Genomic DNA, 27970 nt, shown 5'->3' on the forward strand with positions numbered 1-27970 from the left:
TTTATTTGGTGGTTCTATACTGATATCAAGATCTTCATCAGGCTTCTGGATTTCTGGTTCTTGAAGAGGAGAAGGTCTAAATTACCCACATCGCACATTTTCTCGTTTATCAAATCAAACGCTTCCAAGACTATCCATCAGTTGTGCAACTCGGACTTATATACATATAATTTCTCGTAATTACGAAATCTTCTCTTGTAATTTCGAGATAATCATCTCGTAATTACGAGATTTTTTTCTCGTAATTACGAGATAATAGAATGTGAATTTATCATTTATTTTACAGGATTCTAATAGGCTTTCGTAGATAGTATACAAATCAATTAAACGACCAAATTTTCGTCCATCTATCAAGTTTCAAGAGCGTTCGCTTCGTAACCGGGAGATCGTGAGTTCGAGCCCCTATCGTGCCATGGTCGCGTCAAACCTAAGACATTAACATAGGTAGTGATTGCTCCTTCGTTAAACGCTCGGCATCACGGGTCTCGCAGATATGATCTACCAAAAAAATGGAGATTGATTGTATCTTGTTTAACGTCTGAGAATTTTTCACTCTTATGGAGACGTCATCAAGACCGGTGAAGGGCTGCAAATTTTAGGCCATTGCGCAGTGAAGGTTCTTTAGCGTTTGGCGATGGAACTGTCACTACCTGTAGTGGCCGGGATTCGAACCTCGGCCTTCCGCTTGCGGGGCGAACGCTCTAACCTCTAGACCACCGCGGCGGTTATTATCAAGGAGTAAACAGGAGGCCCACATGCCTTATCGGTCACCTGAGTACGTGGCCTTGTGAAAAGTATCACTACTCCCAAGAGCTATGAAATCTAGGGAAAACTCCTGTTCTGAATATCTAAGCTAAATGTTAATGTTCAGCAACGGTATAAAAACAAGATGTGTTCTTAAACGTCAATGCCCTCAAAAGTGCATACACTGGTGAAAGGCTTTACATAATATGTGTATCAAAATTAAAAGATATGACTAATCTGGACCCATCCTATAGTCAAATCCCTAGTTGTGAAATTTTACAATTTTTGTACATCCTTTTCTGCTATTCCCAAGTATGCATTTAAATTTCATACAGTATCACCAAACTTCCTTCAAATCATTATTCTAATTTTGACACCACTCTGAAACCAAACCCTTACGCCTTGGATCATGCAATTCACAATTTTGGTAAAGGACTACCTGCTCTTTCTAAATATCCATTTGGTTTCAATTTAGTATCAATAGCAATAAAGAAGATGTTATTTAAGTGTTTTACACAAAAACAGTATACACCAAGTTTAGCCCCGTCCTGGGGTCAGAACCCCTACCCTGGAGATCATGAAATTTACAATTTTGGTAGAGGCCTTCCTGCTCTACATCACTATGCATTTTGTTTTTCTTAAACGTGTAGTTCTAGAGAAGATATTTGAAAATTGGTCAATTTTGGGCAGTTTTTGCCCTGCCCCAAAGGTCCTGAAATTTACAATTTATGTCCCCCTCATTCCAAAGATGCTTCATATTAAATTTAAAAAGAATTTGAATGGTAGTTTTCAAGAAGTTAAAAATTTCTATTCTTCACACATTTAATAACTGACCATCTTGGCCCCACCCTGATACCACAACCCCTACCCCCTGGGATCATCAAATTTGGTAAAGGATTACCTGCTCTTTCTAAATATCCATTTACTTACAATTTAGTATCAATAGCACTAAAAAGATGTTACATGTATTTAACTTTTTTTTACACATAAACACTTTATACTATGTTTGGCCCCGCCCTGGGTTCAAAACGCCTACCCCGGGGATCATGACATTTATAATTTTGATAGAAGATTCCTTGCTCATCATTACTATATACTCACTTTCTCTGCTAGATGCCCTGGGGTAAAGAAGAAGATTTTTAAAGAAATACATCAATTTTACCCCCAAATTAAGGCCCCTTATGGTGGAGGGTCACGAAATTTACGATTTCTGGTCTCCATCACCTACAGATGCTACATACCAAATTTGGTCAAGATTGGCCCAGTAGTTTCTGGAAAGCAGTTGTTAACGGACAACAGCAGACTCCGACCAATAGCAATAGGTCCGGAGTGACTCGGGTGACCTAAATATGTTCAGTTGTTAACGCACGACCAATTGCAATAGTTCACCTGAGTTTACTCAGGTGACCTAAAAATATCTAAGGTTGTCTGTTTAGTAGTCCTACTGAGCGTATGATGAATAGGTCTAGAGTAGTACTTGATCTAAGGCTGCTGACATCTCAATATGAGTGAAAAACAAACAAAACCAATAATTATCACATGATTTAATCAACAAAATATAAGTATTAGAAACATTTCATATATCAATTAACAACAGAAAGTAACTGTTAGCGTCAAACTTTAACAATCTGTACACATTTTAGTGATTCAAATAGTCGCATGCGAGGTCTTATCATGCCTGATGAGTTTGTTTCACAAAACGTTGACTCGTAGAAATTACATATTATACATACATTTAGTATCTTAACTAATAATGCCAGATAAAATTACTTTTGTCTTGTGAAGATAGAGGTAACATTTTGATTGATACAAAGTGTGTTAAATGAAATACGGTATACAGTGGACAGTTTTCAAACTGTTTATAACACACACTATCTTAATTCATTTTAAAAAATTGTGGATCATGAAAAATATTTAAAATTGATAAAAATAGCCACTGTCACAAACACATAACCTATATGTAAAGCATATATGTAAATAAGGATGACCTGTGGATTTTACAACCAATAACTCACGCCGACACAGCCACACTTGCTTCCTGTTCACGTCACAATGAAATGCATTTTACACAACACTCTCACAGTATCAATCTCCTCAACAGAAATCTTGACTGAAAATATACATCACTTTGTGCAATGATACACACTTCTAGCTTGACTTTCCCCCTGTAACTTACATAATAATATACACGTACATCAGTGGATCAAGATGTCAATACATGAATGCAATTATATTGATCTGAGGAATCAAATTCTTAGGGGAAAATATTTAACTTTTCCGAAACATATCAGTGCCTAGAACAGAATTTTTGTGGCGTTTTAATTTAGCACAGAATTGGGCTGGAATAGTGAGATAGAGGACAAATTAAAGAAACTTGGAGATAAAAAGATGTCTGGACAATATTCAGCATAAAAAGGCTACAGATAAAACTATTATAAGAACAGAGGGGTCAGCTTATGGTAATATATTGTTTGAATAATTCACAAAATATTTGGTGTATTAACACCCATCTGTAATTATTTTCTGATTAATATGAACAAAAACAGGAAATTAGATAGTATTAATTTTGCCCCAAATATATATTTCTTACAATACATTTTAAAAAGTATATCAATTAAAAAAGTTGACAAAAACACAACCACCATTTCCCCCATTTAAACTTACAGTTAAAAAGACAATTATAAACTTAAAGAATTTTCTTTCTATAGGATAATTTTGCACTTCATTTTCTATTATCTGTTTATGACAATGGATTGTCTGGGTTACTCCAAAAACAGATTTTGGGAAAATAAGTAAATGTATTGATATAAATGATAATGTATTTACTATCAATTACAACATAATGCCTGACCCATACATAGGTAATATTGTGCTGAATCATACAAACACATGTAACTGATAAACTTCACAGTTAGTTGTTTGCAATTGATATTTTGAAAATGCTCTTCAATATCTAACATGTATTATTTAGAAAATAAAAAATTTGAAACATAACAACACTTGTTTACTGTCAATCGTTCATTGAAATATAATACAACAAATGTAGCCTTTTGAGTCAGTACAATCCATTAATATATCAACCTTGGTGAAAAACATATCTTGACCTTGCACTTTGTGCTCAGTCAATATGCTTTGTCTGAGGTTAATATATATTTGCTGACCTCATCTAAAGGCTATATTTCTATAATACTCAAAGCTATATATGCTGTATTCATTAAATATGATCAAAGGAATAAAAAGCATGTGTTTTTTATTCATCTATGTATAAGTTATACACTTCATACAATTTAACTTGATTGGATTAAAAAGTAATCAACCTAAGTTCCTGATGATTTATTTATTTTCTGAGTTAGATGATGAATGCCCCATTTCAAAATACTCAAGATAACTTGACGTGGCAAGCTGAATTTAGAAAGTAAACAATCAAAAACGTGGACGGCCCATAGGCTGTTGACAGGATCGGACACATTCAACAATAAAAGACAGTCAAAATGTAACCAGGAAGGGAAAACTACTTTGAGCGATGAAAGGGGAGTTCAGTTTTATGTTTAACATAAAATCATTCTAATACAACTTCATACTGTCAACAAAATCTTTTCCCATGATGTTTCAAATAACATTTTTACAGTGCATTTGTGCACATCCACCATAAACATCACTCCTTCATAAATATGCATTAAAAAATCCCTGTTCTCCATTGCAATGAATAGACCAGTATATGATTTGTTGAAACCGTCAGATATTACACATGTATTTTTCATAGTTTATCATACAAACAAATTTTGGTTTGATTTCCCACACCGAAAAAATACAGTTTGATACAGCACATATAGCTTTTAACATGGCAACATCGTGATGGATATATCGACAAAATATTTCATAATCACAGACAGCATAAATAAGAACAAACAGATTAAAAAACATTCTGCTTAATTTATCTACTCTATCTACAAGAGAAAAAAAAATACTGCACATAATGAAATCAAAAGACAATGACTTTGAGTCCAAGAAAACACATATACCATACATAAAACTTGATTATATACATTGGGAATCTGATTCACTTGTATTGCATACATGTATGTACATCATCATAAACACTATGTTTTGTATAAAACATCACAAAACATGACATATAATACTATTTCGTCATAGTAAAGCCGCCAAATTAGTATAATACACTGTATTTGAAAATCTGGTACTTTTGTCTGGTGTAAATATACTGTATTTAGTATGAGAATAGTAACTACACCAGTTCACTGCATGGTTTACAGGTACATTAACAATGTTTTATTTCTTTTATACCGTCAGCTATACAATGTTTGCAAAATGGTGATATCAAAGCCAGAAACTGTTTACAGTGTTCAACTAAAATCATTCTACAATTTGGAATTATGCTGAAAAGTTCTAAGAACATGAAATAAATGATGTAAATGAAAGAATATACACAAAATGTAAAATTGCACATTATGCCATTCATGAGTTATATGTAGGTATCAACAATCCTTTTAACTCTCTTCCAAGCTACTGAAAAATCCATCAGACTTAAGGTTGCATTCACTGACAATTTTTCTTGTGAATATTCAACAAGTTATTCTATCCCAGCTAGCTCTGGAGCATAATGTGGTAATTATGGGACTAAACACAGCACTTTCACAAGACATATCAAAAGTTTTCATCCATACCAACATATACATGTATAAAGGGATGAAAAATGAGGTGGATTTATAAAAGATGTTTTATCTTCAATTGTTTCAGATGGATATTGAGAAGTCCACAAAAAACTCTTTTTGGAACTTTAAAATAATGCTTTTCTATATGGAAATTCTCTCTGTTCAAGGAAATGCTTTTCTATATGGAAATTCTCCCAAATCAAGGAATTGTCCTTCTACAGTATATGGAAATTCTCCCTGTTCAAGGAAATGTCTGTCTATAGGGAAATTCTCCCTGTTCAAGGAAATGTCCTTCTATATGGAAATTCTCCCTGTTCAAGGAAATGTCCTTCTATATGGAAATTCTCCCTGTTAAAGGAAGCTGTGGACTCATTTTCCAATATTTTCTAGCAGTCTGGATTTTTCATAGTAATGAAGAAGTTTATGGTATCAAAGGCACTATCATAACACTGTTAATGAAAAAATCACCATAAACACTGTTGATATGGAAACAGTCGCACATGAACTTCCTCCACTTGGATTCGGTTTAACTGGTGTTGTTGGGGTCAAATTATTTCCAACATCCTCTGAAAAGATTGAAACCATTATTATCTTCATTATCATATTCTTGTAGAGACAAAAGCATCAAGAGAAATATGGAATATTATGATATATTTGGTTTGATCTCCAAGGTCCTGAAGATCTACATATTATGTTAAATTTGTAAACTCTAACCAAAATATTCAAACCTGAAGATAAGATTTTTTTTCATCCCACAAAAGTCAACTCATGAAGAAGTATTTTTCTCCCATTTCTTCTGAATTACATTAATTAAGGTGATTATTTAATTGATACTTAATTATTATTATCACCAACCTATGACTACATCGATGGTGGACGACGTACTACCACTTCCACTCCCGCTGTACATATCATTTGAGCTACCAAAGAGATCCTCGTCATCTGTTAACAAGTGGTTGTGATGATTGTTGTAATCTCCACTGCCATATTTAAATGAATCTGACTGTATGTGCCGCCTGTCTGTTGCGTAATCATAGTCGGAATAGCGTGTCATAAGGTTCTGAAACATCCAAATCTTTACATAAATCGCTGTCAAAATGTTTGCATATCTTCATATATACAGTTTAATTCATCTGTGACATTATGTTGACTTTAGGGAATTTTTACGCATGGAAAAATCCATAAACATTATCTGATTTTTGAGAGTATGGGAGCGAAAATTACAATGAAGCACATGTTTATGCAAATTATCATGTGCCCCATTGTAAATGTATCTATCACATCATACATTCCAAAACTACAGTTACTCCTAAATTTGTATCTCTGACAAGAAATGTATGTATATTATTTATTGTCCTCATGTACCATATGTTATAAATGGTTTTGAGAGAATAAATTAACTTGAACTTGGAAAAAAAAAAAAATAATGCCAAAATTAAATCCTCACTAAAAAATTCTGCTTATACAGTATTTAAATCAACCTGAATTGAACTGTTCGGTAACAGGAAGATATTAAATTGCGGAAATGCAGTGCTTTGTGACAATAACTGGTGAGTTTTATTTCACAAAACGTAATAAAACTTTTTGTGGAAAAGTAAAACTGAAAATTTTCAAAATTTGTGGAAATGTAATACAACCTAAGAAACACCCTTACCACTCTCATGGCTGCTAATTTGTCTTTCAAGCCAACAAGCTTGGGGTCTATAACCATGGCTGTCCTGGTTAGCAGAGTGGGAATATCTTCAATAACCTCTGAGTATCTAAAAAATAAACAGACACATTGCACAAAAATTATTATAAACACAATATGTCCTCTTATATGCACAGTTGCCATTCCAAATCACTTCCATAATACAAAACATTAACAAGAGGCCCACAGGCATTGTCTGTCACCTGAGTATTAGTAAAAAGTATCACTTGACCCAAAGGGCTACAAAATCTATAACTTTCCTGTTCAGCAGCAGTATAGCACAAGATGTGTTCTTAAAACTTCAATGCCCCCCAAAAGTGTCCATACTGATGAAAGACTTCACATAATATATGTTATAATAACACTCTATCATGACAATTTTGGACCTGTCATAAGGTCTTACCCCTGGGATTGCGAAATTCACTACTTTGGTTAACGTCCCTTACTATACTTCTTCATTTGCTCACAGTATCAGCAAAATCAAATCAAGTCTTTCAAATGATAGATATTTAATCGTGAGCATGGGATCTCTGTTTTGAAGGTGACATATCATTAGAATCTGGAATTTACTGAAGTCATTATCAAAAGTTGTACAAGAATCAAGGACATTGACAGAGCTGTAAATTACTTTTATTACTATAAGGATAGTAAGTTTTACTAGGAGAGACAAATCTTATCATATATCAACCTTAAAAAGAGTTACCTCTCTTTGGCTCTTCAGACCACAATTTGTTTTTCACAGTTAATGTACAAATTTTATGTTATATAGTACTACTGTACATATAATAATGTTCATTTGGGAGAAAGAGAGATAGACAGTTTGTTTTGTAATGAAATTCAACTACATTGTCCATAGCAATATGTAAATTTGAACATGTGACCATCTAGATTAAGCTCTATAAACACACCTGGAATGCTCTTGTTGTTAGGTTTCGTTGAAATATATTGTATGATAAAATTGTGACATTAAATACTTTATTATTTCATGATCTTATATCATTAATGAATTTGAAAAATAAAGATAGTATCAATTGAATATTTCAAGGAATTTGTAAAATGGTTTATACAGGACTTGATATAGTTAAAATCAATTATCTGTCTCAGTTTTATCCCGGCCGATTCTATCTTCATTTCTTGATCTTTATTCTTAAGGGCAAACTAAATTCACATAGTTTACACCAATACCCCCCCCCCCTTTTTCCTCTTTTAAATTAAATACAGTTCTCCCTCGATATACTGCCCCCTATTGTATTGCCACCCCCACTTATTGCCTGAAAATCCCAAAGAACAGATTTCTCCCCGTTTTAATTAATACCCCATTATAATGCCAACCCCGCATGATGCCATATGCCATCGATTTTCACAAACAAATGGTTAAATTTTATAGGGTTTACCCTTGATAAAATGCCAAATACTTTACACCCATGGGCAATGACACACCTGTACTTAGAGAGCGGTGCAGTGAAGTGTGACAGGCTGGACAAGATATTCTTGTGGTCAGGTTTATTACGAATAATTGCTGAATAAAACTCAATATTATCTAAATGTTCATACAGAATATAGCCAAAAAATAATGTACCTGATTTCTTTTGACAGCTCAGTGAATTGTCAGTAATGGTGGACTTGATGTATTGCCACCCCCGCTTTATTGCCCACATTGGTCTTGTTGGCAATATATCGAGGGAACACTGTACATGTATGATGATCACTATATACATTTTCTAAGGTTTATTCATTGTGACAAATGAAAGTTTACAGTCTTTAAATGTCACACTCAATGTACATTAAAAAGTTAATTTAAACTTAACTCTCCCCCCCCCCCCCCCCCCCCCCCAAATACATGTGTAAGCAAAGAAGTATGACAGAAACTTAACATAGTTTTTACCCCCTCCCCAACTGCTTTTATTCAGATTTTTATCCAAAGTTGATCTTTTGATCTCACCTCTGATGTTTCTATTGCCAAATTCAAAATTCTCTATAGATTTTTATGAAATTGATATATTAGTGTTTCATGTGATTTATTTTCATTGTGGAAAAATCCTATAATTTTTTTTTGCTGACCTACCGACAACTGGACTGGTGTTAGTAATTTAGTAATATTAAACTGTGGCCTAACGGTAATCTTATCTTAATTAATCCAGTACACGTAATCCATACAGTATGGTCTTATATGTGCTGCTTGACACGATATCCTTCAAAAGAACTAATCAGATATGTTAATTACCCCCAAGATTGACAGTGATTTTTTCATACTTTACATTGTTGACTTCAAGTCGAGTGTGAAATAGCCTTTCTATCTGATACACCACTGATCAAAAAATGAACAAGCTAGCAACAATGAAACATTAGTTTATCTTTGTCAGTCATCAAGTTCAATTTGTGGGTATACATGTATATATTTAGTTCAAAGAATGTTATAAAGTATATGGAGTTTTTACGACAATAGATGCACTCCCGATGCTTGTACACAATTTGGAATAAATAACTTTCCACAGCTTTGAGCTCCTCAGAGAAAATTGGCCAAATATGTGTTTACTACCCCATAATTTGGGAAATCTGATAGAAAAACGGTCTTTATGAAAGATTTAGATATACCTCAGTAATGTTAAACATACACAGTATATCATGTCGTACCTGACAATGAAATTGAGGGACACCTCACCATATCTTCCAAATGCCTACACTTGATTAAATACCCTGCATCTAATTGTATGTATCAAGGTAGGGAGTTCAAAGTCGATTTAATTGATACAAAAAGGGTTACAACTTTAAAGCCTGTAATTACAATCATTTCGCACTGCCAGGGCTACAGCAGAAATATCCTGGCCCTCACTCAGGCTCACATGTCTCCATTTGTGGGGCGATAGTTCTAAAATAATGCTACAGGAGGATTGCAAAAGAAAACCCGATTTTTATTTTTTATTTTGCCGTATTTAACACACGTTTCACTGATTTTTCTCTCTATTTTGCCGTATTTAACACACGTTTCACTGATTTTTCTCAATATTTTGCCATATTTAACACACGTTTCACTGATATTTCTATTTTGCCGTATTTAACACATGTTTCACTGGAATTGATCCTAGTACTTATTCTCTCCAAATAAAGAAACATCATTGTCTTTTTCCACACATCATTTTACCACACAATCACAACATTCATACACAAGGATTCACAAGCATAAAGAGTCCCACCAACCCCTACTTTACTCTTCACTTAAAATCCTAAATTGTATCATATTATAACTATAAATGCCTTACTTTTGTCCCATATTTTCCTAAAGGTGACCCACTTTTAAAATGTCTGACCACTTTTTGAAAAGTATGTACCATTATAACCATATGTGCAGCAACCTAGATTTCATTGTGCAGTTTTTACTGTCTGCATAGCAAGACGACCATTAGATACAGAACACCTGTGCTAAACGGCCCTGATCTCTGACATATATCATTCATTTTTCTTTTCCTCTGTTGTCTAAATTCATTAAATTTGAGCTCCTTTTCCTTTAAGAGTACATCCTCTGCTTGATGAGATGATATAAGATGATTTCATTGACATTTGCTGATCTACTGAGAGCTTGATAGAAGCTAGATCTTGCAATGAAAAGTTAAGACACTGGAATCAATTTTTGACAGGCAAGTGTGGAATTGCAAAAATCATGTTATCTTATAATAAGGTGAAAATGATGTTTAATCAAATCTACAGAAGAGATTTCCCACGAAATTCTTGGCCATTCATTATTACACATCTGGCGCTGTGTGTTATCATTTCCTTTCTCAAACATTGAGTTATATTTGATTGTGAAATCTGCTGTTATGGAACATAAACTGCATATTTGTAGGATTCTGTCTGTAGATTTGAAAATTGTTCAAAATTCTGTCAGTGATAATATTTTCAGTGCAAATCAATAAAACAGAGGCATCTGAAAATGCTGGAGATAAAAATCTTTTGAAACCACATAAAATCTACACCTATCAAAAAAACCAATTTTTTAACCACTATCCAATCAGAGGACAGGAAAAACAGCAGATCTAAGGTGTGAGACCATAAAACAGAAGAGCTGAACTAGGGTGTGAAACAAGATTGTATTCTGTCTAATGAAGCTGAAGATCAGTTAATGGATTGCTGATGTAATTCAGCTAAAAAGGTTACAAAATACAAAAGATTCTTGCTTCAGGCAAATGACTTCTATATCAGTGTGGTATTCCTTATGTCTTCTGACACCGGATCTAGGCATCTCAATGATGAACATGCAACTGTTTGAGTTTTTATAGGAGACCATTGATACTCTTTCTTGCCCCAAACCACACCCAACATTTGTTCAAATCTGTACTGGTACATATCCTTTTACAATGTTTTCTGTCATTCTTTATGAAATATACTCGTATTTATTCCTCTTCTGACAACAAAACCTGACCTTTTTGAAACGCCATAGGAACTTTAAAAAGGTACAAGATATATTCTATCAGGTTCTCTCCTTTGAAATTATGATAATCACCAAAAAATGTTCATCATGTTTTGTTATGACGATGTATCATGTGCAGATCAAGACAAGAGGTTCATTGTTTGATAATATCAGTCTTGAACTACTTTATGTGGCAATTGTAAGACTAAACTGTGAAAACTTCAAGAAATCTTAAGTTTCATATTATAAAAACCTGTTGAAGAAATGAAGATCAAATGAAGTACAAGCATGATACTAATACAATTGATTCAAATTTTAAAAAGTACAAAGTTTTTGGAAATTCTTATTTTAAACCTGAGACAAACCTATAGGAAGTATTGTAAGTCAAAATTTTCTCTACAGAAAATAGGTTGAACATTAAAAATAGATTCAGAAGGAATTCAGTTATAGAGTCAGTATTACTGTTTTAAAAAAACAAGAAGAAATTAAAACATTCCAACTCTGTTAAGGTGCAGAGATCTTTTTCATGGAGAGTTATACAGAGTTTGATGATGATAAAAGTTTAAATTTTTGTGTTTAGTTATGTAATAAGGGATGGCTCAAAATAAACACAGAGTTAATTTATGGCACATTTGATAAACCGTAACTTCAGATATTGTAACCAGCAAATTCACATCTCTTGATGAAATCATACAAATTATTCACCTGGCTGGACCAGACAAAATATTGTTTTTGTCGTCTGTAACAATTTCGAATGTATATTGTCTGGGTCGCACACTAAGTGACCACCCTCCTGATAAATACACATAAGATTTATGTTAATTAGCTATATCTAGCTGGGAGGCAACAGACCATCAAGTTGTCCTGGGACCTCTCGTGCTTGACTGATTCTGATGTACATCACAAAAGGACATGTTTGTCAGTTGGAGTGAGGTTTATCACACTGCACACGGAGAAAGGACCACGCGATTTTTGTGATGTATATAATATGGTGATGATGATTCATACTAGCACAGCTAGAGTTTCTAAGGGCATGCTCAGTCAAGTTTTTCGACAAACCTGAAAAAATCCTCCCCTTTGCGACCCATACATAAAAAAAAGATATATGTCATCAACAGCTATATGATGTTTAAGAATTGTTGACGTGTATGAATGGAGTCTCAACTTTAAGCAGTAAAAATTCAGTATTTGATGAGTCCATATATGGGCGCATCACCAAAGCTTACTCTACTACTATTAAACTTTACAAAAATAAAACAAAATTCTTGGGAATGCACATTAAGGGACATTGCTTCTTAAAGCTACATCATCTAGCAATGTGGGCATTTAGTATTTTGTAGTCACTGTCCATGCACTAAGTCCCACATCCAGTACGTCTCATTACTCAATATCAGCACTGGGAAAACAATTATAATCAGATATTCTTTCATTTTTTACATGCACTTGCTATATGACTGAAAATCACAAATATATCCATACTTCACATGACAACAAGATTATATATATAGTTTGCATTTGTACTGTTAATGGTTGAATTCAATAGGTCTTGTCCCACAGGACTCACCAACTAATGACAGTATAACTTCTAGGATCAAAATGCCAGACATAGTCACTACATCAGCAAGGCTTCTCACTGAACCAGTGAGGGTTAAACGTTTCATCTAGCTTATACATTTGCATGCTTGATCATCAAGCAATATCATTCTGATAACTTAATATAAATGGGGATAATGGAAAGAACTGAAAAGTGAAAAACACACACCATATATCTGAGATGAAAATGACATGCATTTCCAATATTGTGAGTCACTGATACATGTATCATAAAATGTGCATGCTTTACAGTAATCATCTTATACTTTGGAGGATACAAAAACCTGCAATGTATGATTTTTATTGGGTTTCTTTCAGACTGTAGAAAGTGATCTCGTTCATTAAAAATCATTCTGTACGGAAGGATATTGAGTGTACACACACATTTCTCGCACGTAAAAAAAATAACACGACGTTGTAAATTCAATAATTTGGTTACAGTGCAAGTTTCCATAAATTCATTAGAAGAACACTTTGCAGGAAATTCTTTGCATTTTTCTGCTTTGTAGGAGTGACGTTGCTGGATGTTGCCAAAAGTAATGTGTGACTATACCAACTAATACAACCATTTTATCTGAGAGAGCAATTCTAACTAATGCCTAAAGACAAATAAAGAGAAATCAACCATTTGAAGTAAAACTTGTTTCGAGCAAATTCTAAATGAATGTTTAAAATCAAAATACCTGAATGAAAAAATGTGGACAATGTATGTTATCACTGCTCTTTTCAATATACATAATCTTTGTACTTATAAATATCGTTCTCAGCAGATTTGAGAAGCCTTCGATGAATGTCCTCACACTGTTCAATAAATAAAGTTTTAATCCATTATCAGTCCTCCTATCAAACATGGACTAGTTTTTCCTCTTTCATATGCCTCACAAGAGCATAAATAGATTTGTGTTTTCTCACCTTAGATAATGTAGAGGAAGAATGTGGGGAATTCATTCAACCTATTGCTACATCTGCATATCATTCATTTTCCACTTGCCTCAAAAGCTTTCTCAATTTTCAGTTGTATTTCATTTTGCAATTGTTTGAAATTTCTAGAAAATGTAGCAACAAGCATTTTTACATACTTTCTTTGAATGAAATAATGAGGAATGAATTGCACAAGGTCTATTTATAAATGGCCAGTAAAGATGGGCTTACTACTGCAATGAAAAATGAAATGTCAATGTATTGGACTAAAATTACACACCTGTGTGAAACACTTGAGAGACAAAGAAAGTGATGATCTCAGACCCCTAAAATAAACTTTGATCCATTGATTAGACCTTTCAACATACTTCAAATATTTCCTTCTAGTCCCCAATGTGAAGTAAATTGAATTTAAATCCCCCGATTTATGTTTGGAAGCTGTTTGCTTACAGACTATAATATCAGCCCCTGTCTGGCTGGGCCCTGAATGAGGTCAAGCAAGGTTAGGTCTATACAAGCAGTTCACTGGGGTACAGCAGTTGTTTGAAATTTTAGCTGAGAGCTCTTTTTGACACTTTATGTTTACATCTATTTTTGTTATTGGTGTGATAGCCAGATGACAGCGACCTTTCTCAAGAGAATGGATTGCTCCTTTATTCAGCACTTGGTTACATTGTACTTTAGAACATTCTCTTCATTACCATAAACTCATTTCATCTTTCTTATCAAACTTTCTTATTGAGCCCACAAATTTTTTATCAGATTTCAAAAGGAGATAACATTTTACATTTCCTTCTTACCTCCCTTTTGTGAGACCATTCCAGCACTGGGTACTGTTAATATCCTGGTCATAAAAAATCTGTTGATTGCAGATATCATCAGCAATAGTGTCAAACATCTTCAATGAGGTCAGCAACTCCTTCATGACCTCCAGAATTTTTTCATACATCTCCCCGCCAATTTCTCGTTTAGTTTTCATGGAACCTGAACTGACTGAATCTGGTAATTTTTCTGGAATTCTCCTCTTTGGACTTACTGCTGTCTCGAAACCACAGACTTTTTTTGCCTAAGAAAAGAAAATCATAGTAAATAACTTACAAAAAAGGAGTTGGGGGTGAAAATATCAATGATCGATTTGTAAATTTTGATTAAATAATTTCTGGGATGTATTTAAGTCACGATATATGAAATGTAATCTCTCTGCATCACCTCTTAATTGATATTTAAAATTTAATAATTACTCCCACTAATGAAAATTGATATAGCAACACCTTGGATCAGCTGTGATTTATAAGATCTTCACCTTCAGTAAATGTACCAAATACTACAAGCATATGGCATTAAATTGGATGGATGGGGGGTATATGTTCTCCATGTAAAGGGAGGGTAAGCAAAACAAGCACTACAAGGGGGAGTAAATCATGGCAGACTTCACCTAAAGTTCACAAATAATAGCTAATAAAACCTAAACAGGATTAAGCCAAAGTGTTGAATCCCACGCCAATTGTTTACAATTGGGTTGATAAGCAAAAGAAACAGGAAAATATAGCAGTGTGGGCTATACTTGTTGAAAGCTCTCTTGAAATAATGATATATGGCCTTAATTTAAAGGGTATATTGTGACTTACAATTTTCACATAAAATGCTACATTAATATTCTTTCCCCTATTCAGTGCTTTATAAAATTAATTTGATAAAGTGGTGACTGAGGTGCAGGCCTTGTATAAAATGGTACTTTAATTCTGAAATTGTGAGCACCTGAAATAGTTTGGCTAAATATGCCCGTTCTAATTTATCTTATAATAAGACTGTGTCGTCTTTGCTTCAAATAATCAATACACAAACACCTTAACACTTACAGATTATACATATTTAATGCAAGGGACTGTTTACACTTCAAAGATGAAAGAATTACAGAAAAATTCAATACACTTTTAATACACGAGTAAACTTGAACACTGAAAAATTTACGTCTTTCCCTCCTTGATATGTGCAAAAAGACATTAGTTTGTCGGCTTTGTAAACAGTGGGCAGTGTCAGTATATAAAATTGTCTCCGTGGATGTAGCCTTCACATGTGATAGTGCAGTCCTTGAAGTATTTCTTTCATAATTGAAGTCATTTTCCCTTGAGCAATCCAGCTGTACCTAGATTTATTTCTGATTACACAAAATCTAATACCTACCCTAATTTCTACATTTCCAACGACAAACTTGTGGACATTGAGGGGTAACACCCCCTCCCCATTCAAAAGGAGGAAACATTTTGTGACCTATGAAATCTGAATTATGGGGCCTCACATCATCTCTATGGATTATACATGTATATGACTAATTTAATTATGAACAATCAAATCATTAACATTCAGGAAATCAGACATGTGGAACAGGAAGGGCTCAGGACAGATGATGGACCAGACTTGGATTTGAACCTCCTGGGTCCGATTAAACTGTCAGCCCTCAGGTGCTTTGCAAACCCAGATGACACCAGCAATAAAACCTCACCTGATTGCCACATTCCTCATATCTTCACACCCTACAGTATCAACCCAGGGTCTGTTCCCTCTCTCAATGTTCCATTATTCTGGGAACAAGACAGGCTTACAATGAGCACCAAGTGTAAAGGAGAAATTGTTATGGGCTAGACAGCCGGTATTCAGATCATGTGATTAAAACTATATTCATCTAGTCATATGTTCAACTGCAGAGCTTGATGATTTGATCGAAAATCATGAAATTAAAACCAAATATAAAAAAGAAATATTGCAATCAATTGAAATTAAAACTTAAGATTATCACCATGACTGACTGACACAAATCAACATCACAATGCAGACTATTTTTGGACAATCCGATAAATATGTTCATTGTGCCAGAGGATGACATGAATAGCCACATGATACATGTGCTTCCTATGCCAAAATTTGACATTGACCTGCCTATCAGCTTCCTCTAGTACTCAGTTTTCATTGACATGCCTATCAGCTTCCTCTATAGTGCTCAGTTTTCATTGACCGGCCTATCAGCTTCCTCTATATAGTGCTCAGTTTTCATTGACATGCCTATCAGCTTCTTCTATAGTGCTCAGTTATCATTGACGGGCCTATCCGCTTCCTCTGGTGCTCAGTTTTCATTCATCAACTGGGGCAACAAAAATCTTTATAAACTGGTCAAAAGTGTTTCTATTTATCAGTTATTTATAATGTAAAATCTGTTTCATTGGCTTTTTTATTTTTAAGTATTCTATTCTTTTCAAGGAAAACGATGAATTGATCTTTTGTTTTAAGCTAGATAACAACACACTGCTCAAGTGTAATTGGAAAAGATCTTAAATCATCGGTGTTTATAAAACACTCAAAACCAAATCTTGTGATCAATATAGACTCAGGCAATGTTTTTCCAGAGCAACCAGGAATTCATGGACAGTATTCAGAAACTGTTGAATGACTGTTGAAATTTTCTTAATAGTTTGTAAAGCACTTGAAGGAGTTAATGTTCTTTTCAAAAATAGTACTAGAATTGGAAGAAAATGTACTTATACATACAAGAGCAAGAATGCTCAAACTATGCCAAGGACCCTTAATTAAAATTAAGAATTTAAGGTGGCTCATTTCACCAAAACTTTATTTGATGGCTTGATCGTGAAAACACCTCTTAAAAAGGATGATTGCACCATAGACAGAGTGACACAAACAGAGATCTCTGCAATCATTTCATATCAATTTTTTGTGATTTTTTTCAGAATGATAAAAAAGTGTTTTGTTTGCAAATAATTAAGAGAATCTAGAGTCCAAATGTCGCTGTGATTTGATGCATGGTATATCTAACAAAACATGCGTAAGTAACTCAAATAGATGTTCTAATTTTTTTAATTAAAAAAATACTCATGAAAATCGAAAACATTATTTGTTAATATCTTTTAAACCTACAGATGAAATCTTCAAAAATCAGGTCTATTGGAAAAGATAAATCGGACAAATATCTTCTTCTTTTTTTTAAATTGAAATTAAATGGTCAAAATTAGAAATATTGTGATTTTTCAAATATGAACCATGCCCATGCAAACACAATTATTATAAAACTACATTCCCTTGAGGTAAATTGGTTTACAAATTAAATGAATTTTGATCAGGATCGGTACTTTTTTCTCTCATTTGGTTCAAATCTAAAATACATATTGATATATTTGAAATTTGGTCATTTCATTTCAATTTCTTCTTTAAAATGTGTTTGTCTAGATATATTTTTTTTCTAACTGACATGTTTGTTAAAAAAATTTGATCCATATAGATTAAAAAAATAAAAAAATCTAAAAAATATCTTTTATTAAAAAATCTAAGAAACTAAAAATTCTATCTGAGTCATTTAGGCATGTTTTATTAGATATTTGGACTCTAAAATCTCTTATTTGCAAACGAAACACCTTTTATGTCATTCTGGAAAAAAATCACCAAAAAAATCATATAAAAATAATTTGAGAGTTTGTATTACTCTTTTAATGGTGAAACCATGCTTCATACAAGGTGCTTAAATGTCGAGCCATGTAAATAAAATTTTATTGTAATGAGCCATCTTAAAGTAAAAACGTTTAGAAAATAAAAGTACATTTGTACTACAGGTGTGCAATATTACTGGTAGATCACGATATGACCCATGAAAAGTTGAAGATAAGGAAAAGTGATCGATCTCATAACTCCTATAAAGAATACAAATTAAATTAAGAGTTGGGCAAACACAGACCCCTGGACACAGCAGAGGTGGGATCAGGTGCCTTAGTTAAAGCATCTCTGTCAACTGGTTACACCTGCCAATTGAGCCAATATCTTGATCAGGTAAATGGAGTAATCCATAGACAAAAATAATAATAAAATAATATATCACAATATGAAAACCAAATACTAGTATTTTACAATATGTTTACATTGCATATATATATATATATATATCAATATTTAGAGCATCATTAAAACAATGTTAAATAAATAGATTGATCCTATAATTGTCAAGCCTTTTTAACTATGTCAATGATAAATGTCGTAATTATGATATAGATTTTACATGCCAATTAAAACCCATATCACATATGTATGTCATATCCGAGTCCTCAGGGCCCCATATCAACCCTCAGGGTTGATATGAGACCACTTGGGCTCAGATATGGCATTTATGATATGAATTTTTGCATGTAATATTATCTATAATATATCACAATACTATGATTTTCACTGACGTTATACCCAACTCTACATGGTACTGTTAAAAAACTCTGCTTTTTCTTCATTACATATTTACTAATGTTAATTAAGCTAAGATAAAATTAGTCGTCTCATCAACAAAATAAAAAGATGTAACATCTAAAACCGTCATCACAAGTAACATTGATAACTGGAAATCCAAGAGTGCAAAATAATTAAAACTAAATAGAACCTGCCGACACAATTAAGCCTAAGGAAGTGCAAAAAAAAAATCAGTTTTATTTTTTTTATAATCATATAACTATTTTAAGTTTAATAAAGCAGGGACACATCCTTGGTGGTTTTATATGTTTCTATTTTATAAGCTATCTGAGAAAAAAGTGCGTCTGGAACACAAATTTTTCACCAGATTCGACTATATTGAGAATTCAATATTTCCACATTGAGCAGTCAAACTTAATTAAACAGCCACCACTAAGGATGGGATAAAAGGTAGCAACATTTTTATGATCTTTTTTTCAACAAAGAATATTAAAGGACGTGCCACGATGGACGAATTATGAATGGCCAATTATCTGCACAGTGGAAGAAGTTGTTGAAAACGATCACGATCTTGCATGCTAAGAACACTTTAAACATCAGACAGTTCTTCAAGATAAATTGAAAATGCTACATCAATTTCATGAAGGACCAAATACAGCATATAATTGAGTCCCAGAGTTGTCGAAAATAAGTGGTGATTGGGGGAAAAAGATGAAGTGAAAAGTCTTTCCTATCTCGTTTTGTGTTGGTTGTTCTGATCACTTTGGACTCTATCCAGACCAATTAAGTGAGCTGTTACTCTGCTGTTGATGAACGTACATCATGAACACATACCAGTACCAAAATACACAACATTCATGGAAATTGATGTAATAATTCAGTCATACTTAAATAATGTATAGGCATTTCAATTGCTGATTTTATTTAAACTTCCTATTTTTCTAATCAGATACACTTAATTGCAAGTTTTCTACTAAAAATTGCTAAGCATTTAAGCAAAATGCCATTGGTTTCTCTTCCTAAGAAATTTAGACAGAAGAATGTAAACTCTTGCAGATTGAAAATTCAATTTTTCTGCCTTGGAGCCACAGGTGGCTAATCGAAAGACATCAGGGATTTTTCCAATCAAATTCTGGAGAATCTGATAGAAGGAAAATCCGCCCCTATAGCTGCAGTGAACTAGTGTCTGTTTTTTCTGCATCTGTAGCAGTGGCCACCAGCCAAACTCCACATCCCAGAATAAACACTTTTTGTTTACTCATCAGAAGAGAGGGTAAACATTATAAACAGTATCTTGATCAAATTTATAACATACATCCTATCATGATATCTGAAGTCTGTCATTGTTATACTACGAGGCAATACTGTTGCCAAAGCTTGTTGGATTTGGTTTATGTAATGTACACTAAGAACCAACAAACTGTCCTTCAAAAAACACTAATCTTTATTCATAATATCATGGAGTGTAAGTGAATTATACGGTTTTTTCATAAACAGAATAAATATCAATCAATGAAAGATCTACCGTTTTCTATTAGCTACCGCACACTCCATTATCAGAGAGAGCAGTCTGCTCTTTTCATCTCTCTTGCAGATTTCGACTTCCATCTGAAACATTGACCTTCTGTTGCAGAAAATTAGCAGTTTACAAATTGGTTTTTATATCATCAAGAAGAAGTGTGCGCTAAAACATCTGAAAGATGTCTTCAACATCATGGGGATAGTATAGAGTTCCATCATTTGGCACCAATGTAGTATTTTATTTTAACTTCCATGGCTAAAATGAAAAGGTGAATATAACCAACAGTGATCTATCTCATAACTCCTATTAGGAATACAAAATTAAGCGTTGGGCAAACACGGAACCCTGGACATACCAGAGGTGGGACCAGTTGCCTAGGAGGAATAATTTAGCATTGCCTGTGGACTGGTCACACTTGCTGTGAGCCCTAAATCTTGACCACATAAATGGAGTAATCCATAGTCAAAATCATCAGTGTGTAAATTAAGAACAGCCAAACAATTGGTATGAAACATGTCAGACAGCTTTTCACCCAATGACAGGTTGTATTGTCAAATTAGATTGTTATAATGACCTTACAAAATGCTGACTTTAAACGAGACTATTGAAACCCCAGTAACATCAACTTGTTTGTCAGTTGCCTGCCTTGATTTAAAAATTTATCAGATGCAGAACAGATTTTTGTGTATCAATCAGTTGAGAGACATAAACACCATGCATATACAGGTGATAATGGCATATTAAATTGCTACATAAATATGGGAAGTTGACAATGGAGAAGCTGGAGTCCCAAAGTTGAGTTGCTAGTTTGCCATTAACATTTATATGTTTAATAAAATATCTACCTACAACATAGATGTGGAAGACTGTCTTTTATTTTGAGTACACTGAGATATATCGAATTAACATGAATGAAATTGATTATTGTTAATAGATAAAACTTCGTCAATATATCTAAATGTCGAGTTGAAGGCCACAGCAAGAGATTTTTTCATCTCATGTAGATTGAGCTTTTAAATAAATTCTGCCTAAAATGAATGTAAAAACAGGTCAGCTAATAAAGGGGCACAATTCATGCCCATGGGAATTCCAGCAGTGTTGGAAGACCGGATCACCAATTAAGACTATGAAAATATTGTCAATGAGGAACTCCAGGCCAGCAACTTTTTAATATCAACTTCAGAGTACTTGTGTGTAGAATCAGAGTGGTGTTTAACACAGTATCAACAGATCAAAGTAACAAAATATATTTCTCAAGGAATGAAAACTGATCACTAAAATATTATCTTAAATCTACACACCTAGAACCAAAATACTAATATTTCTATTATGCCATTACAATCTTTTTTTCTTTTTTTTTTTAATGTTAACTCCGTTTTTTTTATTCTTCCTACACAGAGGGTAGATTCAACAATACTATAGTATTTAGATTTCCTATGTTTTGCCATTTCCTCATAAATGTGTTACAGTTCTTAACAATGCACATACGAATACAGATAAATACAATTCCGCTTCATGAGACACTATCTCGAACATCAATATCTCGAATACCATGGATATGGCAAAGTGAGAAGGAAGTTAATTTAACTATATTTTCTTTATGTATTTTAACCTTAACCAACAAACCCTCAGATATCTTAGCGAAGTTTTGTTTCTGCCACATTGAGTTCAAGCTTATGAGGTTATCTATATTATCAGCTGGGAAGTTTTACAGAAAATGAAAGTATAATGTAAATATAAGAAAGAACTTCATTTTTGAACTGCAGTCAATGCTTCACACTAATGCACTTCATGAAGTGTGCTGGCGTGAAGTAAAACAGTTCATATAACCTGAACATATTTTCAAAAATAAAATCGATTTTTTAAGAGGCATTACTATGAGGCTGGAAAGATCATAATGAAAACTAAAAGTGTCAAATAAGCTCAAATTTTCCCACCAGCTCCATGATTCAGCATATTGCACGCACTGATTGTCTGACTTAACATGGAGCCTTCCCACTAATATAGAATGTCAGTAATAATATAAAATAAGTTGGGATAGTTTAAACTAAACATAAACTGCTTCAAACTGTCCGAACTTATATTTACATCATATAAAATATCAGTAAAAATTTGATCCTTTTTCATTTCCTAGAATTTAATTTTTTTTAAATGTATTTCATGTAATTTTACGAATATAATTTCTAAATGAAAATTTGGATTTTATATGCAATTATAATTATTGTAGCATGAAGCAATATTGTCATAGCAACAAAATGAAAACAGAATTGCTAAATGTATTGTATTGTTATTTCCATGAATCATATGGTGCAACCTGAAATTCACCCCGGCTGAGTTTATATATTATGTATTGATGAAGTCAAATGAACCATCAAAAACAAGTTTCACGATAGTGAAATTTCAATAGATGGATAGTATAAATAAGGGATTGATTGATTGATTGTTTTGCTGTTTCCGCCACACTCAACAATTTTTCAGTTATCTGATGGCGCCCAGTTTTTATTGGAGGAAGAGAGAACCCAGATACAATGTACCTGGGAAGAGACCACCGACCTTCCGAAAGTAAACTGGGAAACTTTCTCACTTAATGGCGCAAATGGGATTCGAACCCGCGCCGATCAGAGGTGACAGGCCGTGTGATTTTTAAGCGTGATGCTATAACTACTTGGCCACGGAGGCCCCTACTATAAATGAGGGAAGTGACTGGTACACTGGTGTAAAAGAATGCAGAGAGCTGGTCAGAATGAACTATGGATAGACATTACACAGTGAATAAGCAGAGAGAATTAATTAGGATCAGATATATATATACATGTATCATTATTAGGGATGTAATGTTTATGGGCATGCACTTAAAGAGTATATATAGTGGATTATCTGGTAATTGTGGGGTAACATTGAGAATGACAGAGATCAAAGAATAGAGACAAGCTTCATAGTGGATGAACTAGTCTGGCCTCTGAATTACTTGCAAGTGGTCCTGTTCCAGGGATCCTTAAAGTATAGAATAAATGGACTAGAAGAAAGATTTCTGCAAACCAAGCCATGGAATTTCCTGTTGATTAAACTCAAACAAAGTAAAAAAAACTGGAAACCAAAACCTTGAGGTTAAAATTACGGAAGATTGTCATGAGCGCATGATACCATGCGGTATTCAATAGGGTCTGCATCCAAAAGTTGGATAATTTGATTGTTCATTAGACTATGAATCTAGATGCCTCAATCAAATTTAACACCATTATGACTCTTGCTCCTCTCTCTAACATTACAAAGGAGATTACAGTGCAGCTTTGATAATCTTCTAAATGTAAATACCAGTATCTCTCTGTTACTAATAATGCACAATAACCTGCACATTCACAGGTACACACCTCTGGCAAACTGTGACTATCCATGTAAACACCCTGCTCAGCAGGTGCATCACAGACTGCCTATTTATTTCCTGCCAGGTTACTACAAACTCACAGTGGGACTGATAGTTTAACCTTAGATTACCGTGTCATTACACAGTGTAACCATTAGCATAAAATGAATTCAGGTCAGCTCACAATTCATAGTCACTTAACTTTACAAATGTGAAACCTGTACATACCATTTTACTTACAACAAAAACCTCAGACAGAGTAATATGACAACATTTACCACCTCCTCAATTTACTGAAGATTGGACACGTATTTCTGAAATTTAGTCCACTTCAACGAATTTCAACAAAATTTTTCTCACAAATTCAGATTATTTCACCTTGTTCCATTGATCAATATTGACAAAACATTTCTTGCAAAACTTCAATGAATACTTTACTTACATTACCTGCAATGCAAATTTGTATTTATCTAAAGCATGTAATTGAACTTTGGTATAAATCTTTTTGAAAGGATGCAATTGAACTGAGGTATAAATCTTCATGTTCAGGACCCAAAACAGTACAGTATATGTTTATAAATAATTATACCCCATACCTGGTGTTGCAGACAATCTGAATGTTATCAATATAAAATGATAATCTTATCTCTTTTCAGGAAGAGGGAAGAGTTAGATGAAGAATTGGTCACTGGTAACACAACTTTACAAACTGGGAGGGGTAGGGGTAGGAATAAAGCATTCCATATCAGCCTACTCTTTTTTATAGTGTTATACATGTACAGGACGTTGTATATCATATTACACAAGATATTAATTAGCCTACACTCTCTATCATAGTGTTATACATGTATAGCACCCAGTTACTGTAATGTCCACCCATCTCTAGAAATAATTTTGATATGAAATTTTGAGATAGTAAAATCTAACACACTGAAATTGATCCTAATGTCATATGACTTCAGCTGCTTTGCATTTAGCAGGTTGTCATCACAATATTGTCTTCAGAAGCTGGCTTTATTAAGGAGAGTAACCTATGCTAGCGGGCATCTGTCCCTCCCATTTCATGAGGAAACACCATGTGGCAGGGCATCTGTCCTTAGCATTCCATTCAGACAGGTGGAAATCGCCTCCACTTCATGATCACAACATGAATCAACAGTGAATATCATTCCAAAGTCAACCAGCTCAATTTCCAACCACTGCCTGTCCCGTCTTTATTTGCCTTTTGCCAATAATTACCCCCATTCAGGAATTTATCAACAGGGATTCATTTTAAGAATTTTTTTCTGCTTAGAGTCCACGAGCCGATGGTATCAAATTCCTATTTAATTTCTTTAAATTGAGAAACTATTAACATTTTGATAAAGGTCCATTTCATTTTTATGTTCATATGAGTTACAAAACACCACGGCAAATGCCTGGTGTCACTAAGGATTATGTTTTATTTATTAAATTTATACAGAGCTTCTTCAAAAAGATTGGGGACTTCTTTTCATCATTTTTTTTTTTTAATTCATGATTAAAAATTTGCAAGTTTGCAACCTTTGCTTTTCCTAAAGAAATATTAGATTTTTTTTCTTTCAAATAATATTTAAAAATTGCATGCATGTCATTTAGCAAAATTATATTTCGATTTAAGATTCATCTTTCAACATTTGGGAGGGGGTGGGGGGGGGGGGCTGAAAAATTAATATTTTCCAGAATCAATTTCTTGTTTTCTCTTAATATGAAGATGCAAATGTACAATTTTAGATACTTTTTAAAACTCTAATAACAAAAGCTTTGTAATTACTCAAATTTCTACAAAAATGATTCATATTAAGTTCAGAGTTTCCAAAGAGCATGCAATATATTACTTAAAGGTAGGCCATTGGAGTCACATGACCAACTCCTAAGAGCACTACTTGCCAGCAGTAGAAAATCCATCATAAATTCTTTTATGCAATATACCAAAGCCAGAGCTCAAAGACCACGACTTCTGAAAATTATTACTGCATAGTGATTTAAGAATTTTACCAAAAAATGTCTTCTGCTTTTTTTCCATGACAGGGTCAGTGTAATTCAATTCATCACCTGCCACTAAAACATCCAAATCTCTGCAGCACCACTTGATCTTCCTATTCCTAGGGGGGTGCAGCTGCATTTGGTGCAGAGCAATGAAATTACCATGTACAAGTGGACTTCAAAGCTTCAAAACTTACAAAGCTGTTTGTTGTTATGTTTTACACATCTGCCTCATAATTCAATGCTCAGAAGTGCCTCAAAATATGTTTGTAGAGTTCTTCATTATTAATCAATTCATCCCTATAGAAAAGGTTCTAAAAAAATCCGAGAGAGCTGAATTCTTTTGAAAGCTATGAATTTCTAAGAAAATTGTTACTATGCCCACAAACATTGTTCTTTCCTGTAACTTTTGTTTTTTATCATTATTTAACAATACTTCATTCAATAAATATAAATGAGATTGGAAAACAAGCCATGGGATTATGTGAATCTGTTCTCATTCCAGGGTGTCTCCTGTAACCTTATCTACCCGGCCATCTGCTTTGGTTGTTTTTTTTTTACAAAATTTCTTTTAATGATTTTATTGTTTGGATTTTTTATTTGAACAGAATGAAATTGAATTACAATTCTAATTTTTGAGATCATATGTACAAATGAAACTGTGTTATAGACCGCCAAAGCCTGAAAGAGGCCTTGACGTTTTTGTGACCATGCTGCGTCTGAAAGAATGGCATGTGTATATTTTTCATATTGGAGAAAAAAATTAAAATGCCTTAACTATTACCCACCCATGTGACAGGAAACATACATTAAGAAAAATATGAAAATTTCATTGACAATCTCTTAAATTTTCAATGGTTAATTTTGTATGTCTTATTACTATTAAGTTTATTTAGATCATCTCAAAAATTAAATAAAATAAATGTTCTTCAAAACTTAAGTCAACTTGTAAATATGTATTCACAAACAAAATGTTCTTTTCTAGCTACACAGAAATGTGTGAGTGGTCCTCTGTTTCCATGGGCCATTCTTTTCTTCCAGTCAACAATGTACAAGAAGGTTGTGAGAAGATGGCATAAGTTCAGGTGCGTCATTCCCCAGGTATTTAACCACTAGATATAGACCTGATGTAACCTAGATCACACAGAGAAACGTGTCAACACTTCAAGAATACGCTGTCATCCTCTCCACTGGAATAAGCAATATCGTCTGTGTATTCATCATTACAATTAATATTACACAATTGTAAATTAATATCACATTCCGATCTAGAAGTTAAACTTTTCTTGTTGAATTCAATTCAATTTAATGATAAGGAAGTCATTTTTATCGATTTAAGATAAAAAAAAAATGATAAAAATATACTTGGTTTACAGGTAATGGAGAAGAAGAAATTAAGCTGTTATTCAACTGTCTGTACCATCAAAACTGTCATTAAAAGCTTTCACAAAGAACAAGATCTATTGAACAGCTATATCAAAGTGCATTCCAACTTCCATTTACATTTGCCAAAAACCTACTCTCAAGATTAACAAAAGGAACAATAATAAAACACTTGCATACAATGAAAATTGATAGAAATTTCAAAATATGATCGGAATTTGTGTGCAAACAGTGAGACACTGGAGTGTTGAATTGTTGTTATACTGGATAAATACAGTGGTCACAATGGCTCAATGTGACAGACCGTCCAAATATGGGCGTTTAAAGTTTAATCAATTATCTTAAGCTTTGGCAAAGATGCTAAGTAGTATTGTGCTTAGGCCTTAGTATTTGATGAAATACAAGCGACGTCAGTTGGTGATTTGTCCGACAAAGC

At 33.5% G+C, this 27970-nt stretch overlaps 1 protein-coding gene and 1 long non-coding RNA gene across 2 annotated transcripts in view; one reads left to right on the top strand and one right to left on the bottom strand.

The window, feature by feature from the left end:
- Positions 1 to 2273: 2273 nt before the first annotated feature.
- LOC125658128 (glypican-5-like) overlaps positions 2274 to 27970 on the bottom strand; it is a 44816-nt gene continuing 19119 nt past the window's right edge. The window contains exons 4-7 of the mRNA XM_048889264.2: positions 14827 to 15092; positions 7072 to 7177; positions 6273 to 6477; positions 2274 to 5983 (exon numbers count right to left, since the gene is read on the bottom strand). Coding sequence (XP_048745221.1) covers positions 5859 to 5983; positions 6273 to 6477; positions 7072 to 7177; positions 14827 to 15092 — 702 coding nt within the window. The 3' untranslated portion in view covers positions 2274 to 5858. The remainder of the gene's footprint in view (positions 5984 to 6272; positions 6478 to 7071; positions 7178 to 14826; positions 15093 to 27970) is intronic.
- LOC130050171 (uncharacterized) lies at positions 15100 to 27666 on the top strand. Its single transcript, XR_008798579.1, has 2 exons — positions 15100 to 27236; positions 27528 to 27666. It is a non-coding gene; the product is annotated as an uncharacterized LOC130050171 (long non-coding RNA).

The sequence above is a fragment of the Ostrea edulis genome, chromosome 9, assembly GCF_947568905.1.
Source record: "Ostrea edulis chromosome 9, xbOstEdul1.1, whole genome shotgun sequence".
Lineage (NCBI taxonomy): Eukaryota > Metazoa > Mollusca > Bivalvia > Ostreida > Ostreidae > Ostrea > Ostrea edulis.